This window comes from Leuciscus leuciscus, assembly GCF_965113295.1.
Source record: "Leuciscus leuciscus genome assembly, chromosome: 19".
Lineage (NCBI taxonomy): Eukaryota > Metazoa > Chordata > Actinopteri > Cypriniformes > Leuciscidae > Leuciscus > Leuciscus leuciscus.
The window spans coordinates 25,757,003-25,777,415 of NC_138743.1; the positions used below are offsets into that span (position 1 = coordinate 25,757,003).

At 35.5% G+C, this 20,413-nt stretch overlaps 2 protein-coding genes and 1 long non-coding RNA gene across 5 annotated transcripts in view; 2 read left to right on the plus strand and 1 right to left on the minus strand.

Annotated features, from left to right (window-relative positions):
- Nucleotides 1-17,056, minus strand: part of snx17 (sorting nexin 17) — a 29,176-nt gene extending 12,120 nt beyond the window's left edge. For 2 of the 3 annotated variants that reach the window (XM_082148366.1, XM_082148365.1), the window contains exons 1-6: nt 16,306-17,055; nt 12,348-12,422; nt 11,066-11,183; nt 8,551-8,615; nt 4,416-4,526; nt 1,946-2,036 (exon numbers count right to left, since the gene is read on the minus strand). In XM_082148366.1, the coding sequence (XP_082004492.1) occupies nt 1,946-2,036; nt 4,416-4,526; nt 8,551-8,615; nt 11,066-11,183; nt 12,348-12,422; nt 16,306-16,365 (520 nt within the window). In that variant the 5' untranslated portion in view covers nt 16,366-17,055. Of the gene's footprint in view, nt 1-1,945; nt 2,037-4,415; nt 4,527-8,550; nt 8,616-11,065; nt 11,184-12,347; nt 12,423-16,305 lie in introns of all 3 variants that reach the window. The other variant, XM_082148367.1, reaches the window with a different exon arrangement.
- The window catches only part of LOC309481851, a 218,177-nt gene that overhangs the window by 24,245 nt on the left and 173,519 nt on the right, over nt 1-20,413 (plus strand). The window lies entirely within an intron of this gene.
- atraid (all-trans retinoic acid-induced differentiation factor) lies at nt 18,199-20,166 on the plus strand. Its single transcript, XM_082146928.1, has 7 exons — nt 18,199-18,356; nt 18,527-18,654; nt 18,761-18,829; nt 18,931-19,002; nt 19,489-19,610; nt 19,689-19,789; nt 19,876-20,166. The coding sequence occupies exons 1-7, from the start codon at nt 18,231-18,233 to the stop codon at nt 19,978-19,980; spliced, it is 723 nt and encodes a 240-aa protein (XP_082003054.1). The 5' UTR covers nt 18,199-18,230; the 3' UTR covers nt 19,981-20,166.

Here is a 20,413-nt window from a genome sequence, read left to right on the forward strand (position 1 = left end):
AATTTGAATGCTGCTGCTGTTGCATTTACTCCTGCCAATAAAGTCTCAACAAACATTGTTTATAACAGACTAACGAGGAAAATTCTATCGAAGCAATGTTTCATGTTGTCTTTCAACCTCTAGGCAACTACATGCAGTATTTTTTCCCCTCTCAGAGTATGTAATGTGTTGTTTTACCACAAAGCTGATAAAAGGCATCATGTTTGAATGCTTACAAAGAAAATAATGATTACTGGTTAGCAGGTAACATTTCTTTAAATATTTCTTTACATTAGCTTTTCTGTGCAAGACTCATCATCACGATGCTAGGGTGTTACTATGCAGTTTCTTAGTCCTTCCGAGTGATTTCAGTACGTTGCTATGCAGTTGCTGAGGTGTTCTGGGTAGTTGCTTATTGGCCCTATGGGACTTTGTTTGTCTGTTTGATTGTGGGCAAGGTGAACATCAACATCTTATTGCTTAGAACAGGGTTTCTCATTTGCGGGTTCCTATGAGAACTTCAGGATAATTTTATTTTCACCAAGCACATTTAGTTTTCACATTTGCATGATTTCCAACATTTTTGTGGACATAAGTTTTCAGCATTTTTGCCAGACTTGTAACAAGAAGCACATATAAACCTGTTGCAAACTAAACACAGATTTGTGTACGTTTGGGGTATGTTGTCAAAATGATCTCCGTTCATACAGATCTGCTAAAACGACAAAAAATGCTGTATTTATGCATGCCAGGACAGTCACTTTGTAAAGAAACACTACGCCTATAGATTAAACACGCAATATGCATGTGCATGACGTCACCGTTTTCACAAATAGAGCTATAGTTTTCAAAAACTTTTTCAAAAGTTTATATTTTCAGGTCACCAAAAGGCAGTTGTCGTGTACATAAATGGTCAAAATATATAAGCTTTCCTTTTAAACCTGCAGTTTTTGCCAAAATAAAAGCTTGAGGTTTTAACATTAAAGAATTTAAGACAAATATTATGATTGTAAGTTGTAGAAAACAATAAATTAATTGTAATTATCATATTTTTTATTGTACCGTACAATTGTATTATTACAATAGTATATATTTTTTTTTAATTAGAGGTAACAACAACAACAACAACACTAAAATAATATTAATAATAATATATTTTATAGGCCTGGTTTCACAGACAGGGCTTAGATTAAGCCAGGATTAGGCCTTAGATCAATTAGGACATTTAAGTAGCTTTTATCAAAATGCCGTAGATAAAAACAGTACTGGTGTGCATCTTGAGACAAAACAGTGGCACTGACATATTTTAAGATATTTTAGTGCAAGTTGCTTTCATTTAAAACGGCTTAAACATACATTTTAGTTTAGGACTATTTTAAGCCTTGTAATAATGTAATAATGTAATTATATATAATAATTACTGAAAATGATTGGGTTCCTAAAACAACAATGTGATGTGTGTATATTAATTACTTGTATGTCATGTGACTTAACTGATTACAGAGAACCATGAATATGTGAATGTGTTGTTACATTATTGGCATATTGATGTTTGGAGCTAAAACAATACAAGACGGGTTACGCACAAACATTTTAACACTTAGGGGTTTGGGCTTAATTCAATTCCTGAAAGTACAAGCAATAATAATAACAATGTTTGCCTAACATGCATTACAGGCCTACAGCAGAGCTGCATGTGCCATGCCAACAACAGCTTGACCGAAGTTTCATCTACTTGACCTCAGTTTACTTTTGAAAAGAGTGGGCGGCCATCTCAACAGAACACAGACCCTCTTTTGAGCTGCAAGGACTGCATTTAGATCCAGTCCAGAGGAAGTATGTTGACTTTCAGATACCATTTAATAACAGCCAAAGCACTTTCCAGCTGAGGCCAGCAAGCCAAATCTTGTGATGGCAAATTTCTGTACAAAAGGTCTGAATTAAATAGGTCAAATGGTATACTCACACGTGCAGCCCCCATCCCCCCTCTCCTGAACCAGGAAGAGGCTGAAATATCCCACCAGCTCATCAGGAAGGTCAAGCTTTGAGGCCACAGCCTGATGAGGATATTAAAGCATAATTAATCTACACAGCGCTTATTATTACCCACAAGAGAAGAGACTAAACCTATTCACAAGACATGCATATGTATTCATAGACAAAACACACAATTTTGATAAATGATGCGTGTATGTGAATTTAGAATAGACAAGTGAATGCCCTTGCTGTGTTCCCAAAGTGTTTTGTTTTTTACTGCTGTAGGATTCATATTCTATTTTATAATTCCATATTAAATGATATGGCATTTTTTAAACACACAAGATTTTCTTGTGTCAAAACTTTCCGAAGTGTTTTCTTTTACAGGAGTGTTAAACAGGAGCGCTCAAGTGTTAAACATTACACCCAAGGAGGTCCCATGATCAAGTTACTCTTCACTACATTTAGGCCGTGTTTTATGCACAACACTTGACTTTCTCACTTCCATCAGGTGCTAAAGGGCACTTTGGGCCATCACTGTGGTTGAATAGCACAGCGGAGAGCAGTGCGTGCTGCATATGGGTGCAGGGAGCATTTTAATGAGAGCTTGGATCTGCTATGGCTCTGTGTGGTGCACGTGGGAAAGCTACGATCCACAAAGAGCTTCTTAAAGCCGCTAAGGCTTAAGCTGTAATATGTGTTACACTGATTGGAGAGCAGGTCTAAGTGAAGAACCAGTGAAAAAACACAAGATGTTCTTTTACTGTACAGACTAAGACTTGTACAGCACAATATTATTTATATTCAATTGCATTAAAAAGGAACAACAAAGACTTTAGAGGAACTGTCAATTAATTTAAATTGTGATTAATCATGATTAAATCACATAAATATTTGCCTTCTAGTTAATGATTTCCAAAGAAATAATAAACATAATTACTGGGTTTAGTCTGTGTTGATTACACTTACAGTGGACTATATGTGTATACATATGCTACCAAAAGTTTAGGGTCAGCAAGATTTTTTTTCTTAATGTTTTGAAAGAAACATTTCTGTAGCTTAAACAGTAAAGTAGTGCTAGCAACGCCAAGGTCATGGCTACAATTCCCAGGGAATGCTGAACTGATCAAAAAATGTGTACCTTGAATGTAATGAGTCACTTGCTTTGGATGTGTCTGCCAAATGTATTAAGGTAAAAGTCTCTTATGCTCACCAAGGCTGCATTTATTTGATTAAAATTACAGTAAAAAAAATGATTACAATTAAAATAGCTGTTTTCAGAAATCTAATATGATGATTTGGTGCTCTAACATTTCTTGCTGAAGTTTATTTGAAACAGAAATCTTCTGTAACAATACATAAATGTCTTTACTATCACTTTTGATTTCTTTTAATGCATAATGCTTAATAAAAGTATTAATTTCTTACCAACCCCATATTTTTAAACAGAGATGTGTATAAAGACAATGGACAGATTTTGGTGCTCTTTTCTGATCTCATTTGAAAAAACGCAAATCTGCAATAAGTGAATAATAAAACAACTTTTGCCCCAAATTTAAAATGTTGTATTTGTATTCTTATTTAAATGTATCATTTACGCATTGTTTGAAATAATTATTGATTATGTATTTTGAAATTATTTCTAATATTTTTATCATCACATTTTTCACACATATAAATTAATTTTTTTCATTAAAAAGGTTACACATTTTTTTACAAAGAAATTCACAATAATAGCTGCCAGCTATTTCATTTAGATGAAAATATACAGGAAACTGAAGATTACTGAACATTGTTAGTTTGGTTTGTATCATAAGACTATACCTATTGTTGAGCGATAAACAAATTTAATTGTTCACTTTGAAAGTCCTAACAAATATAAATCCTTTACTTGTTAAATCAGAAAAGAGTCTATGTTCTGTTTTTATGTATGTGACCATATGAGTTTATTATTGTAACAAGACATGAATGAACATGAGAGTACAGGATATTTATGTTAAGCCGCGTTTCCCCAGGAACTAAGGACTTTGGGGTGTGGTACTCTGTGTGTTTCGACCGAAGACACCGGGGTCTAAATGAAGTTTCAGGTACAAATTCCCCCCTTAGAAAGTCCCTGCTCGCGAGGTAGTACTTTTTCAAAGTTAAGGAACTTTCGGGGTGGGACTAGGGCACTGAACATGCTGATTGGTTGAGTTCACGTGACATTTTGATTGGTTGACTGAAAAATTTCAACCACCATTTTTAAAAGTCTGTTACAGTGCATGCAGTAAGAGGAGTCATTTGTTATTGGAATCAACAATTTTGTTTAAAAAAACATGAGCGATCGACCGTCGACGAGGTTCAGGCTTTATTAAGCATATATGCGAAGGACGAAATCCAGTGGGATGTGCTTTTTAATGTGCTTTGAAAACATGAAGCAGATGTGTGCTTTGGAAACAGTTACAAAACAACATTATTACCTCCAGAACATCTTCGGTCTGGTCAGATGTGAGGATGTTGACTTTGACCTTCTGGCCATTGGACAGGTAGATTTCTAGCTGCACCTCCTCAGTGGGGATCTGCTGGGTCTCCTGTGGAAGAGTGAAAACAGTGATGTTCTTTAAAGAGTCTTTATGTTTTTTACATTCTCAACTTTCTTTATTGTGTAATGTTGCTGTTTGAGCATTAAAATGGTCTGCAAAGTTAAAAAGCACAAAGTCCACTCCAAAGGTAGTTATTCTCTATATTAGTAAGAACTGTTTCTAAACTCCCTGAGACACCTCGATTGCAGTCTTGTTACGTCACAATATTCTCGCCCAAGGCATGAAAAAAAAAAAAATTGGGGACAAGGCCTGGTTGAGTTGCATTAGTAGTGTGTTGTCGCCCATGTCCAAGGGACGCTTTTTACCCCAGACCTAACGCGGTTATGGTAAGGGCATTTCCAAAACATGCTCGAATCGGTTGACCAATCACAACACACTGATCCAGTCGACCAATCAGAGCACATTGCGCTTTTCGAAAGGAGGGGCTTCAAAGAGACATGAACTGTCAGATTGGGAAGAGAGGTGCTGCAACAATGTAAAATATGTGAAAAATAAGGTGGTTTTTGAACATTCAAGCATGAAAACATTCTAGAAGCGCCAAAAACAAAATAAAGACTTCTTAAAAGGACATAATAGGTCCTCTTTAAAGTGTAACTTCGTCAATTTTCAATCCGCTTTGTATTGTATCGGTAGTATATGTAAATGCACAATGTTTACTCGTCCTCCATTTTACCTGGGTAGGGTAGGTTTATCACTGAAAATTGTACTGAACTATGTCTACTCTTTAAACACCACATTGGTAAAAATGGAACTCCAAGGCAACAGCTTTCTTACCTGTACCCGACTGTTTGCACTGTATTAATCCTACTAGGGTCACAGAATTCAGTGGTTCACAGAATTCGGCACTACAGTAGAACTGACAGAACAGCAGTTTCTTTCAGTTTTTCCCCTCCGTTTGGCCTAACACACTGTGTTCATGGTCATCCAGTTTGAAATGTTGACTACAAACATTTCAAAGGTTCCATGGCAGTGCTCTCTCCATATTTATGATTCTTTGCAGCCTTTAGCCTACAATGCGCTGGATCCTTCACTGGAAACCGAAAGCAATTCATTTCTGCTAAATGTTTACTCTTTGAATTCTTGCACCCGGGAACAATACAAGTCGACACCATTATGACTGAAAGTTTACCAAGAAGCATTTCCAACTAAAGCAAGGCAATATTTGACTCTGGGAAGCGTATCCATAGCAGACTGGTGGGAGTGGCCTTGGACATTAACATGCCTAGTGCATTAGGGATGTTGAAGGTTTCCTGCCTATTTTTCTCTGTTTTCTGTAGTCAGGTAGCACAGTTAGGGTTAGTTTTGCATTTCTATTGTATAGGCAGCCAACTTTTATTGAAAGTCCATTTTGCCAGTGGTAAAGAACCCCTTTAAAGGTTTTTGGGAAATACCTTGCGCTGAACTCTAATTCAACTTCTGATGTTTCCTGTACAGCTGATCTCAGAGTGTTTTGATGAACATGCAGTACTGGTAATATTTATCACACCCTTTCACACAGAGCAGTTTCATTTCCTGTGTATTCCAACTTACATGTCATGGGAGCGTTTTCATTTTAGATTAAATGTAATGCTTTGATTTCGGTGTGATTTACTGTATAGATTCAGGCTTATCACAAGATATAAGAGCTTAGATAGGACTGGTGATTTGGTAATAAGATATTTGAATTAAACAAAGCCACAAGGGTCAAAACACTACAGTGCTGACCACAGCACACAGTTTTTATGGATTAAAAAAAAACACTGTTCTTTCACTGTTCTATCCTTCACTGTTTGCAAATTCATCTTTTTTTTTAACCCCTCTTCCTGCATGTTTCATCTCCCACTGTGGCAGAGGGTCTCAGAGCAGCAGCTGATCTTTACAGAGATTTGAAAAAAATGAAAAAGCAAGGCCAATTCTAATCTCTTATTCTGTTTCTGCAGACTGCTCTCTGACGGGCAGCTGGGGGACGAACGGGATTTGACTGCAAAATTACCAGAAATATATGTGGGCTGGGGGATGAAATTCCCAAAGAATGAATGCAACCTATGTGATTCAGGCAACAAATGTAGTACAGAATGGTACTTGAATGTAAGGAAGTGAACAGAGAGGAACATCAACCGGTTCTTCATTCAGGACACATGATGATATCTTAAGGAGGAAATGCGATATATCAGACCCACCAATATTTAAAGAGGCTATATGCAACTTTTTCCCCAAAATAAACGTAACAATAGCCTTTTTATTTTACCATTTATGACTCAAACATCTCCTGATGAGCATACTGACACCTTGTCCGCTCACAGTGGGTGCACCTATAAGCCTGTATCCTATTTTTTCTATTTTCTGTCGGGTCGGATTTTTCCCGCGCTGTCTGCGGATGTGACGTCAAGCGCGTTCATGTTAAACGTTTCAGATCACTCTGCCACCACCGCTAGTCAGCAAACAAACTTAGTTTCTCAAACAATATATGTATTTGACTGTTCCTACCTCTGTAAACATAATGTTGACTTCTTTGCAGCGGATGACTTGTGAAGTGTGCACGTACGAGAGCGAGCAGAAAGGAAGAGCAGTTCCGTTTTTTGGCCACAGGTGTCAGTCGCGAGTTTAAATTTCAGAAAATCGCATGTAGCCTCTTTAAACCTTATGCTGGATGAATAAGCTTTTTTTCTAAAAGTTTTGAATTCTTAGCATTAATGGGAGTGGTAGGGGAAATTATCAGAGAGATAGTTCACCCAAAAATGAAAATTCTTTCATTATTTACTCACCCTCATGTCGTTCCAAACACGTAACACTTTTGTTCATCTTCGAAACACAAACTAAGATTTTTTTTGATGAAATCTGAGAGCTTTCTGTCCCTCAATTGGCAGCAACACAACTACCACTTTGACACTTCAAAAAGTTCATAAAGAGATCATAAAACAAATCCATATGAATTGAGAGGTTTAGATAAAATTTTCTAAAGGGACTCAATCACTTTATATGATGATATGAGGCTTTTATTCACATATGAACATTTATCAACGCACACATCGTGTGCATGTTCGCTTGACGTGTGAACCAGTGAGGTTCATTCTCGTGTGTTACGCAGCACGTTTGAGCTTCAACAAGAACCAATGAGGTTCATTCTCGTGTTACGCAGCACGTTTGAGCTTCAACAAGAACCAATGAGGTTCATTCTCGTGTTACGCAGCACGTTTGAGCTTCTGCAAGAACCAGTGAGGTTCATTCTCGTTTGTTACGCAGCACGTTTGAGCTTCAACAAGAACCAATGAGGTTCATTCTCGTGTTACGCAGCACGTTTGAGCTTCAACAAGAACCAATGAGGTTCATTCTCGTGTTACGCAGCACGTTTGAGCTTCAGCAAGAACCAGTGAGGTTCATTCTCGTGTGTTACACAGCACGTTTGAGCTTTAGCAAGAACCAGTGAGGTTCATTATCGTGTGTTACGCAGCACGTTTGAGCTTTAGCAAGAACCAGTGAGGTTCATTATCATGTTACGCAGCACGTTTGAGCTTCAGAAAGAACCAGTGAGCTTAGTTCTCGCGCGTCAAGCAGGTTCGGTTGAGCTTCTGTTTATGTTCGCTGATCAATGTTTATATGTAAATAAAATACTAATTTCCATCTGTTCATCATTTAAATCAATCCAGTCTCTTCAAAAAATTTGGACTAAACCCCTCAATTCATATGGATTCATTTTACGTTTTGGGTATGACAGGCAACTGTCACTTCTGTTTTTAGACACCATAAACTTTGAAGACATATCTGAAATGATGCAAATGTTAATTAAGCTAAAGTCAAATAAAGAAGCTAATAGCAAAATGTTTAAGTGGATAATCATGTGACAATGACCAATAATAATTGTATTCATTATAGGTTCTGGATCTGTAAACTTACAATACGTTTTCATATGTATGTTTACAATATTTCAAATAACAGCAGTTAAACTATTATACTTACAAGTATCATCATAATACATTTTCAAATTATAATAAATAAACACTTTCAATAAACAAAAATAATACAGAAAATCTACCTGTTGAGCTTTTCTCAAAAAGCTGTTGAACACCTCGCTGGATCCCAGAATGGGGTCCTGACGCACTGCAGAGAGAAAAGCTCATCATTAAAGGTTTAAAGCTAATATAAAAATGTAGTTAAATAAACTGAATCTTACTTATGGGATAATTGTTTTACTATTATACTCTCATATCAGAATAGCATGCTATAAATGTATACAATACAAAATTAATAAACTAAACATTTATACCTCCGTTGGGGTCAGTAAGATTTACTTTTTAAAGAAATTACTCCGTTAATTCAGCAAGGATGCATTAAATTACTCAAAAGTGACAGTAAATGCTTTTACATTGTTAATTTAGATATCTATTATAGATATCTATTTCAATTTATTTATAATTGCTGTTCTTTTGAACTTTCTATTAATCAAAGAATCATGAGGATCAATCAAAAGGATCACAGTTTCCACAAAATAATTAAGCAGCAATTGTTTTCAACATTGATAATAATAATAAATGATTCTTGAGCACCAGCTTGCATAATACTGATTTCTGAAGGATCACGTGACACTGAAGACTGGAGTAATGATGCTGAAAATTCAGCCTCGGTGAGCATAAGAGAATTCTTTCAAAATCTTTAAACAATTTACCAACCCCAAACTTTTGAACGGTACTGTATCTCACTGTAAAAAAGTACCCATAAAAAGCAGTGCAAGGGCTTCAACAATGACTCGAATCATCAATTTGTTTTAACAAGCTCATCAAAACAAACCTCCCAACCAATTCACTTAAACGAATCGAACACATCAATGCCACTTGAGCACAAGGCCAGTGTTTTAATCAAAGTATTAGATAAGTATTAGATACAAATTTCGTATGGAAACGTTTGTAGAAAGATTGTCAGAATATTTTTGTGTACCTCCTTGAGGTATTATTTTAAACCAACTTTCTTAATCTTGTGTTTTGTCTCAATTGAACTATAACGTAAAACTCAATGTTTCCAAGTTAACTCAAACTAATCTGAAATACAATGCAGACTTTTTCTTTGAAAATACCACCATGGCTCCCTGACTGATAATAACCTTAGTTTTGTGGGAAAAAAAGATGCTGGAGGCAAACTGACCAACATAAACTATACTGTTTACTTTTACTTCCAATATAGCACACGAGTAAGCGACCGCAAAACATTTGCACCAACTAATGAAATATTCACTCTGAACAGCTTGTGTGTTTGTGTCGGTTAATTTTCCATAACCATGTTTCTCAGTGATGTAACTGAGGGGAGCCCCAGCCAAGAGCAGCTCCAGACTGTGAGCAAATAAGCTCAACAAGGCTTAGCTTGTTCGATGGATAGTGCCAGTGCTGGAATGGATTAGAGCTAACGGCTCTTGGTGCTGCCAGCACTGCTGATTTCCTTTTGTGTTCAGAAAACCTCACCCATAACCTGTTAAATGACATGCATGGCAAAATTCTTAACGCTGTACAATATCGGTAGCTCTCTTTCATGTAGTGTACCTGATGTTTTCAGGAATGACAATGTAGAACATTAACAAGCTCCATCCTCTTCAGGAAGAGCAGAAATGTCATAAAACCCCATATGAAGGATTAAGGCTGACAAACCAGTTTTCTATACTGTGTTGACATTTCCAGTTGAAACAGGAAGTTTGGGTGTGTTTTTTTTTATAGCCAACAGGCTTAAATCAAAGCCATGAGTCATGGCTTGCAACTTGCAGTCGCATTATATTGAGCATTCGATTGGACAAAAATCTGTGCAGTGCAGGATGAGTCATCAACATTTTTGCTGTCGATTTTAAATGCCTATACTACTGTTAAAAAGTTTTTTGTTTTGTTTTTTCTTTGAAAGAAGTAATACTTTTATTCAACAAGGATGCATTAAAATGATCAAAAGTGACTGTAAAAGAAATTTATAATGTTTCAAAAGATGTAATAAATGCAGTTTGAACTTTTCTTCTGAACTTTTTACTTATCAACGAATCCTTAAAATGTAAAACGTTTTCCACAAAAAAAAAACAGTTTTTTAAAGGGATGGTTCGGAGTAATTTCAACCTAGGGTCCTTTGCACCATGACCTCGACCGAAACACCCCCCCAGAAGCTTTTTTTCCCCTTGGTTGAACATTATTCAAGTTAGAGCTTATTTAGAGATATCAGCCGAATTTCCCAAATCACGGAAGTGACCTCGACGTCCGGGTTTGCTGTAGCATAAAGTGTTATTTATATAAACTCCTGATGTACTTACAAACTTTCCAATGCCTCGTTTTATGAGTACAGAACCTATTTGTACTACTGTAGAAGTTTGGTACCCTTCCGGGCATTATTAGTGGGGTAATTTACGAGATACAACAAATCTCACTAACCCTAAACTAGTGAACGGTAGTGTAAATCTGTTAAATAAATTTAATAAAATTTAGGAGTACACTAGCATTTAGATGAGCTCAAAGATAAAACAAATGGACCACAAGTCACAAAGATCATTTTGGTTGTGAACTTTTCAGGTAAAAGGATGTTTTTCTTACCAGCTTGCATGTACTTCTCTAGCTGTTCTCTCCTCTGATCGACTTCAGCCGGTGTGAGAGTGAAGATCTTCTTTGGTGGAAAAGCCGGCACCACATTATTTCCATATTCTTTTTTTATCTGAAAGAACAGAGGGAGAAGTTCATTTTAAATCTGAAAACAGAACATTTGGTTATTCTGAGAGGACAAATTAAACTGACCACTGCCTGCCCTTGGCCGCTGAGACTCGTGCAGGCGTACTGAGGTTCTCTCAGGCACCATGCTAATAAATCTGTTTACACTTCACAGCATTTACTAAAATTATGCCTGCTGTTGTTCCATCTGTGTCATTGGCATTTTATTCAATGGCACAAGAAGAAAGAAAAAAATATCTATCAATCAATGTTGCTATCATAAACTAAAACTAAAACAGTGTTCACTGTTTGAAATATAGCTGAAACTAAATAAAATGTTAATTTTAGATTAGATAATATTAGAGGTCCATTTGAAGGGTTAACTTCAAGCCTCACACCACGACAGCCTCTGCGGATTGCATCATATGACCACGTATGATCTGACTAGGCCCTCAACGCCCTGTTACCTAGCAACAGCGGCTTTGAAACAACACAACATGCTCTTAATGCTGAGATCACTGAAGTTCTCTTTCATTCATGAGGAAACACAGAGTTTGTTAAATTGGTAGGTGTAAGAAAGGTAATAGGCAGATCCTTTTCCGAGAATGATGCCTCACTTCCAAATATTTGGAATATGTCTGAACTATTCAGCACTGGTGAATATGCTCACAGCTTTACCACTTCACTATTTGGATGAGAAGTACATTTGTGTTTCACAAGTGTACTTTGTGATTTTAATCCAGTCCAAAACAAACATGCCTGTGTTTTTCTCACACAACCTCAGTAAATATTATGAAGCAAATTACTGTCGTTTTTTTTGGCTAACAGAGAACCCGGTCACGTCCAAAAAAAGGTCTTTGAAGTTTAGATTTAAAGCTACAAATCATTTCACTGGCTGTCCATCCAGGCGCCAAAGTGACTAATCACATTAAATCTCAATAAACACAGGAACATTTTTCAATTAAACCAAAATGCTATAATAGGTACGATGTCTACTGTAATTTCTCATTATGTTTCATTTCCTCAATTTCAGTGAAGCGGCACATTTTCAGAATATATTTCACAATCTCAGACAGCATTCACAGCACTGACTTATTAATTGGATGATTTTACAGCCAGTGATTCGTAACTAGTTGTTTAAATATTGTGTTTTCTTGATTTGTGTGTTTACCTGTTCATGGAGGCCCAGGAGTTGACTATAACGTACTCGACAATGCAAGACACCATTCACATGGATATTGTAAGCCTGAAGAAGGAAGAACAGTTAGTTAGTCTTTATATACACATTATACAAATAAACACTCAATACATATTCATGAATAATCTTTAAGGCTCTGAAAGAGTCAGTAAGATTTTTTTTTTTTAATGTTTTTGAAAGAAATCTTCATTTTATTTGATTAAAAATACAGTAAAAAATGCAATATTGTAAAATATTATTACAAGTTAAAATAACAGTTTTCTATTTAAAAATATAATTTATTCCTGTGATGGCAAAGCAGAATTTTCAACATCATTACTCTAGTCTTCAGTGTCACACGATCCTTCAGAAATTTGCTGCTCAAGAAACATTTATTTTTATTTAGTGCTGGGCAAAGATTAATCGCGATTAATCGCATCCAAAATAAAAGTTTGTGTTTGCATAATATATGTGTGTGTACTGTGTATAATTATTTTGTATATATAAATACACACATATGCATGTATATATTTAAGATTTTTTTAAATGTATATATAAATTATTTATATTTATATATAATATAAATTATGTATAAATGTATATACAGTATATACATGCAAATATTTCTTAAATAAATACATGCATATGTGTGTATTTATATATACAAATAATTATACACAGTACACACACATATATTATGCAAACACAAACTTTTATTTTGGATGCGATTAATCGCGATTAATCTTTGCCCAGCACTATTTTTATTATTAATGTTGAAATATGTTGTGCTGCTTAATATTTTTGTGAATATTGTGATAATTGTTTTCCAGGATTCTTTGATGAATAGAAAGTTCAAAAGAACAGCATTTATTTAAAATGTTTTTGTTTTTTAAACTTTACTGTCACTTTTGATCAATTTAATACATCTTTGCTGAAAAGAAGTAATTTCTTGCTTTAAAAAAAAAAAAAAAAAAAAAATCCTACTGACCACAAACTTTTGAATTTGTACAGGTGTACATTATAAAAAGAAGCACTCGATAGATAGGCCTATTCATGAGTATTTTGAAAGGCCCATCAATAACCACAAGCTGATTTAACCATGTACCATTCACTCTGAAATATCAAATTATTAAATAAATTCTTAAGTGAAATATTTTGACGCTGGAATAAAAAAACGGTGTAAATTATGTAGTCGCTTAGTAAATAAGAATATTTTATATCAAAACAGCTTGTTTAATGGTGGTGCCTTAGTATTATTTTAGCCTTTCTACAAAAAACAAAAACAAGTAGCATCTAAAGCGATTATTGAGCCTGGAAACCAATGCCACTCAGTTCCGATTTCTTCTTGTCCCCAAAAGCTTTACAGCATTTGCTGTTATTGCATCCACTCCGAAAGATACAATCAGGAAGGCACAATAATCATATTTTAATATGCATGGACTTCTCAACACCATTTATTGTCAAAGGAATGTAAGCTCGATTTTTTTTTTCTTATCTGAAACAGCTGTGTTTATAAAATTGAGGGACTTTTGCACTATTGTCTGACTTTCTGATTTGTTGTTGTTTTGACTACTCGTCATTTTGCACATCTTTAGGTGTTGAGATAATGGTCCATTGTTCTTTATGGAGTAAAAAAGAAAGCATGAAATGTATCACCTAGACAAAAACCAAAATGTGTGGTACGGGTACATTCAAAAGAAAAACTTTGCCTTCAGAATGGGAAAACAATATGAAGAGTGTTGTTTCAAAGACACTAAGTTTTAGGTAGAGTGAATACAGCAAAAACATTTCTTGAGCCATTCTTGTGGATTGTGGTATGACCCAATTATTGACAGCAAAGCTCTGCTACACAACTCATACATGCAAGTCACCAAAGATATCAAAGCTGGAACAAGTCTAATAGAGGTATGATGAAACTGCCATGCCCTTACATGTCTCCAAATCAAAATAATGAAGAATGAGTATGGAAGTCTTCAGGAAGTACAAACCATCATACTTTTTTTTTACCCTTTTGTTTGAACAGGAAGTGTGCCATTTAAAACGCAGCCCACTCATTTTTGTGGCTTTCTGCAAAGTATGCTTATTCTGTGACATAAACAGCTCCAAAGTATACTACACAACTTCCTGCCTAATACAGATCAAGACAACATTATGCTTTAGATGTCTGAAGAAAACCACCTCCATTCATGAAAGCACTCGTTCTAAAATTTTAAATCAGTTTGAGTTGACTTGAGAAAATTTGAGCACGGTCGGTGTTGTTATCGTTTACTAAAATGAAAACTATTAAAACATTTGTTCAATAAAATAAAGCTGAAATCAAATAAAATATAAATATTTTAAAAGAAAACTTTGAAATGTTGCCCTGAAATAAGGTTAAGTACTAAAATCACTTACTGAAAAAATGAAAACATTTAGAAATATAAAATGGCAAACATACATAACAAAATGAGTAAAATTTGAACTAAAATTCAAATGAAAATATATAAATGAAAGCTAATTTAAAATATTTATAAAAACTATGATACTGTATAAATATATAAAATATCACTGAGTAGGGTGAACCAGTCCAAATCTATAAGACACTTAAAATTTTGCAAAACAACAAGGCTAATATCTAGTCATCAAGAAAGTGAAAGAAACATAAGAGCATTAAAAGGTGAGTGGGAATCATACATCTGGCCAATTTAACTCTCAGCGGCTTTGAAAGACTCTTCTGACCGTCTGTGTCTCTATGATGGAGAAACTCTCTCTGAATCACTGTCACAGAAGAACACAAACAACTTTTGCAATCAATCTGTTAGGAATGATTCATTCATCTTCACGTCAGTGCATTAAAACCATTGTGGATCTACCGGAGGTGTTTTAGGTGTACAGAGAGCATCCATGTGCACAGTAGAGCTCATATATCTCAGCCTTTATTCAAATAATTTGGTGGCTAAAGAGAGTGCAGATTGGACTGCAGTGTCTGTCCTTGAACAGAATACGCTTTGTAATCAATCCACAGTTCAGTATAATACAGATGTAACCTCAGGAGCCGAAGCTGTCTGTTATGGATAGGCTATAGTAAAGATAAATGAAGTGTCATGTCTTCAGAGCAGTGAGCCAGCTATTCCACTTACTGAATATAACTTGTGCGGAAATAAATGGCAATCTTGCACTGCATATGGCTAAGGGAGAGAAGCCAGAAGAACTGAGACATTGTGAAATTTAACTCACACAACAACTCTAAATGACCATTCAAATAGAAATACAGAAAGTAACAAAGCTTCCCAAAATGATTGCACCTTCAATGCAATAATTCCTGGTCTTTGTGCCCTTTTTGTTATTCATTAAGTCATATGGTTTCACAGACACGTTTTTAAGTCTCCTTTAGCCTATGTTTCCTACACAACATCGGCTACATGAATATTCATATCTAATAATAAGTTTTGAGTAATGTAGATTTTGAAGAGTCACTACAAAGTTTCATTCAGATTCGTTCAGCGGTGCTTTTTTTGCAGGTTATCATTATTATTATGCAAGGATGTGGTGGCAAATGTTTTTAGTAATTGAATCGCTTACTCAACCGATTCGTTTATAAACACCGAGTCTTTTACAACTTAAAGAGGTCGTTATCTTTTATTTTAAAAATTGCGAAAGAGATTTCAGAAAGAGTGTTAGCCTACTGTTTAAGCATCATATACATTTCCTCCGTATTTTGTCAAATATAAAAGTAATCACAAAAACCTAAACAAGCACATTTTACTTCCATAGCCTGTTAAAATGTTTTAAAAAATTGTTGTTAACACGACAATGACTCATTTGACATCTGAATGAACGTTCAAGTCAGTCAGGAGAAGATTCGTTCGCTTAAAAGATTCGTTCAAAACACAGATTTAAAGCAACACTATTCTTCAGTGTCTCCAAATGTAAAAGCTTGGCGCATCGCTTATTTGACCTCCAATACACTTACCACATATGTAGATCCGTTTTCATCGGATCGGACCTCCGTCTCGGGGATGGAGAAATGCATTTTCTACTGTAAGATTACGCGTCTCTGACGAAGCTGAAAATGCTGTTAAGAGCGAGAAGGTTCACTGATAGCTCTCGGTGTTGGTTTGCTGTCATGCAGGGACCAAACTGAATGACGGCGAGCTAACGTTACACTAGCTCTGATCAATCCAGTCCAATCCTGGGTCGAATTATGCCAGAAAAGTTCTTTTTCGCGAAGTGGATTATAAAAAATAAAAAAAACTTTCTTAATGTTCAGGGCTGAACTTTTTCAATAAACATCTAAGCAGCAGCCATGTTGCAACTGGAGGTAATTCCACGTTCATTGTCGGCAATTTATCGCCAAATCTGTCCTCTCACTTCCTCACGCACTGTAAAAGAATGTGGGAAGTAGCGAGTCTGCAAAACACCGAAGTGTCGTCGCGAGGCCCACAATCCAATTAACTTTCCAGATTACTCCACGTAAAGGTGCTCCGCGGTTGTCTTCTACAGCCTACATTGGTAGGCTACATACGAACGAGTATGGAGAGGAAACAAATGAAGAAATTGTTTGTCGCAGGATGCATTTCGAGATGCCGACACAGTGCTCGTACTTGTAAGGGCGTTAGGAAGAACACACATAAGTCTACATTGTATCGAAACCTTCTTCCAGGCAACTCTGTCTGTGTGCTATAATGTATTCAATATGTATCTGCGCGCTCCCGAAGCATTGCAACAGTCTGGATCAAACCATTCTTCTTTAGCCGGGGGGTGTTATTGCGTAAAAACGTTCATTCGAGGTCCTTTGGCATGAACATGGTGCAAGCGTAGTTTGTAGAAAACAATTTCTCCATAACGATGTAAACTTATACTTAATTCTGGTTGAAATCGTTTACGCTCAATATTAAGTTTAACATTTATATAGGCTTAAATGGCTCTGTGATAGGCCTACGTACAAACGGTATTTAAATATTGGCTTAATGATAGTTGGTTACAAAACATCTTGGTGACCTGAGGTAGCCTGCTCTGCAATTCCACGAAAATATGGTCTGAATTCTGAAGTCATTTTTGAAGTAAAAAAAAAAAGAAGCTTCTCAATTGGGTTTATATCTAGTATAAAACCACAATTTATCTGTGATTTTTGCAGTTTTGCAGCAAACATAACAAAATTAAATTATTACATTTATTTATTAGCCTAAATTAGCCTGTAACTCCACAGGGCAGCATAGTAGTTAGAACCATGTTGTTTTGTAATTAATAGTGTAGCCTATAATTCCCATAGCCTAAATGAAAGATTTTTTATTTATTTTTTTTATCATCTTTTCTAACAGTAACTTTGATAACAGTGTTGAATGGTTAAGCTTGACAAAGGCACTCGACACTACCATTTTGCCTAAAATTGAGACAAGCGAATGAGATTATTTGCCTTCCTGCCATACTAAAGTCTATCCGGTCCATTATGTTATCACAATTTTATAGAATAAATTACCTCTGAGTTGGGACAGTCCAAAATACCCATTTAAGGGGGGTACAGACATTTCTTGTAGCCTATTTAAAAATACTTACATTTTATACTAGGTTATTTCTATATTAGATAATATTTAATTAAGCATAAATTAAAAATATAACAGGGGTTGTATGCCTGTACTGTTCATAAAGTCATCCGAATTCGTGGAGTGTGCCTTTCAATATCCAGACTGAATAAATGTAGATTGGCCGAACTAATATTGGAGGTATGGCGACAAGGATCTATATCAGTCCAACAAAGTGAATTATGTAAAAACTCCAGTGTTTTGTAAGAGTTTCGTCTCTATCAAAATTTTACAATGAGAAATGCGAAATATTTGCGCCGCCTTGATGTCATGAATGAGGTCGCGGCCCTTGAACGTCACATGATCATCGTGTCACATGATTTTGTTTTTGGCGAAAATGAAAGCTAGCATTACAACATATGCGGTATCTACTGTGTATTTATATACTGTTTTATTTGTTTTATTCAGTGCATATGTCGACAGTCAGGATATTGATGTACAGGTGAGACGATCGACTATAATGATTGCAACAGTTGTACAGCTAAAGGATTATAATAAAACATGCTATGCTACATTGTTGTCATGCTGTAAAGTAAAACTCATTGTATACACATTTTATGCACGCATGTTGTTCTATAATATTTTGAAAGCTTTCACCTTTATTGTCGATAGTTATGTCAAATGTGCGAAGGGACTGTACGACAAGACAGTCCTGTCTGGGATTTCTGCCTAAAAAAAGGCCAGATTAAAGGACGCTGCTGTTTTGAAAATAATGCCAGCAATATAGACACCATTATAGGGTAGGAAAACTTTATAGTATTCCAATTATTTTTTAAATTGTGTGTGTGTATATATATATCCTATTTGTAAATCTAACTGTGTACGATTATCTTTATCCTGTTTTAGGTTGGACCTGTCAAACTGCTCTATCAGTCATGTAGAGCACCTGTATAATTCATTCACAGCAGTCATAATGTACGTACCAGATCAGGTTTTATTAATATCTGTGAATGTGTCTTAAAATATATTAAATATTAAATGCAATATCTAAACAATATTGAACTGTATTTACACAGAGATCTCTCCAACAACCCGATCACCAATCTGAGCGATTTCGTATTTCAGGGTTTCAGCCATCTTACCCAATTGTAAGTTATGCATGAGCACAGTATATCAAGTTCATAACATTAAATCAATGGGTTTTTAAACTGAGGTCTGGGGACCCAAAATTGCTTGGGGTCAGTGGACAAATCTAGAAAGAAAAGTGTAACAAATATATAATAAAAAATAAAGTAATTAAATAATAAAAGAAGAAAAATAGATGGATTAAAATAAATGATAATTCTTACATAATAAAATGTTTAAATAAATAAATAATACATCTAACAGTACAGTGCTATAGTAGTCGGTGGAAAAAAATTTATGTAATAAAATCTAAATATTTTCCAAGTAATATTTTACACATATTTATATTAAAATATCACAGTATAAATTAGGTCTTTATACATGAAAACGTACATTTTAGAATGGAGGTCCCTCATACAAGGACGATGATATTTGGGGGTCCATGGCATCTACAAGATTGAAAATCCCTTATTTAAGCTAACAAGGTGACTTGATAAATCTTTACTTAGATTACTACCCTCAAAACTGGAGTGTCCGGGGGGCAATTCATCATGGGAGACGGTTGAAGTGAAAAACAATACCAGAATCTGCGAAGGACAGAAAAATCTTTGCAATCAGACAGCACTGATGCGTAAGTTATCAGTAAACTGGGATCTCAATCTTTAAAATATCTTTCAATGCATTTCTTGAATGCTGTTTGTCTCTTCAGCCTGGAATTGCCCTGAAAACTCATTCTGCAGCCCATATGGTCCAGGGTTCTTTGAGTGTGGTTGTCTCCATAATTTCCACGGATACAAGTGCATGAGAGAGGTGAGGCCCCTGACAAATAAATCAGCCTTAACATGTTGGCCATCACTCCTTTATTGCGCATGTTCATTATTTGTTCTCAATTGCAGGGAGAGTTTCCCATAGGTAAGGTGCTTGGGATACTCACCGGATCAACAGTTGTGGCTTCATCGTTACTCTGGTTCGCTCAAAGACGAAAGGTCGAGACCACTTGAATTTTAAAGAGAAGTGACTGTTGGAGTGACAAAGGTGCACATGCCACAAAATGCATCAAGCTTATTGAAAAGGATGCAAGAGAAGAAATGAGAAGAGTTTCATACACTGGAAGCTTAACCATCACATGAACATTTTAGTTTCTTGTTTTTTAAACTTGTCAAAAGCAGGTTTGCATGGCATTCTTTTTTTTAAAATAACTTAATGCACTATTTTTGATGTTTTAAACTTTCACTTTCTTTTGACCCTCAATGTCCTTAAACCTTTTTTTTTTTTACATTTTATAAAATCTTTAAGTGAATACTGACATTTTCACAGCCTTGAAAAGACTGGTCTGTAAAGGGAAAACTGACTATAGACTGACCTTGCTGATTGTCTTTGGAGGGCAGCCACATTTCTGACAGAAGTGAAGCACTGACATATTTTAAGGACAAA

Bases quoted from the DNA above. Each gene is read 5' to 3' on its own strand.
- atraid (XM_082146928.1), top strand. From the start codon at position 18,231: ATGATTTTGTTTTTGGCGAAAATGAAAGCTAGCATTACAACATATGCG. The intron at 18,830-18,930 runs GTACGTACCAGA...GTATTTACACAG, and splicing joins TCATTCACAGCAGTCATAAT to AGATCTCTCCAACAACCCGA. The intron at 19,611-19,688 runs GTAAGTTATCAG...TTGTCTCTTCAG, and splicing joins CAATCAGACAGCACTGATGC to CCTGGAATTGCCCTGAAAAC.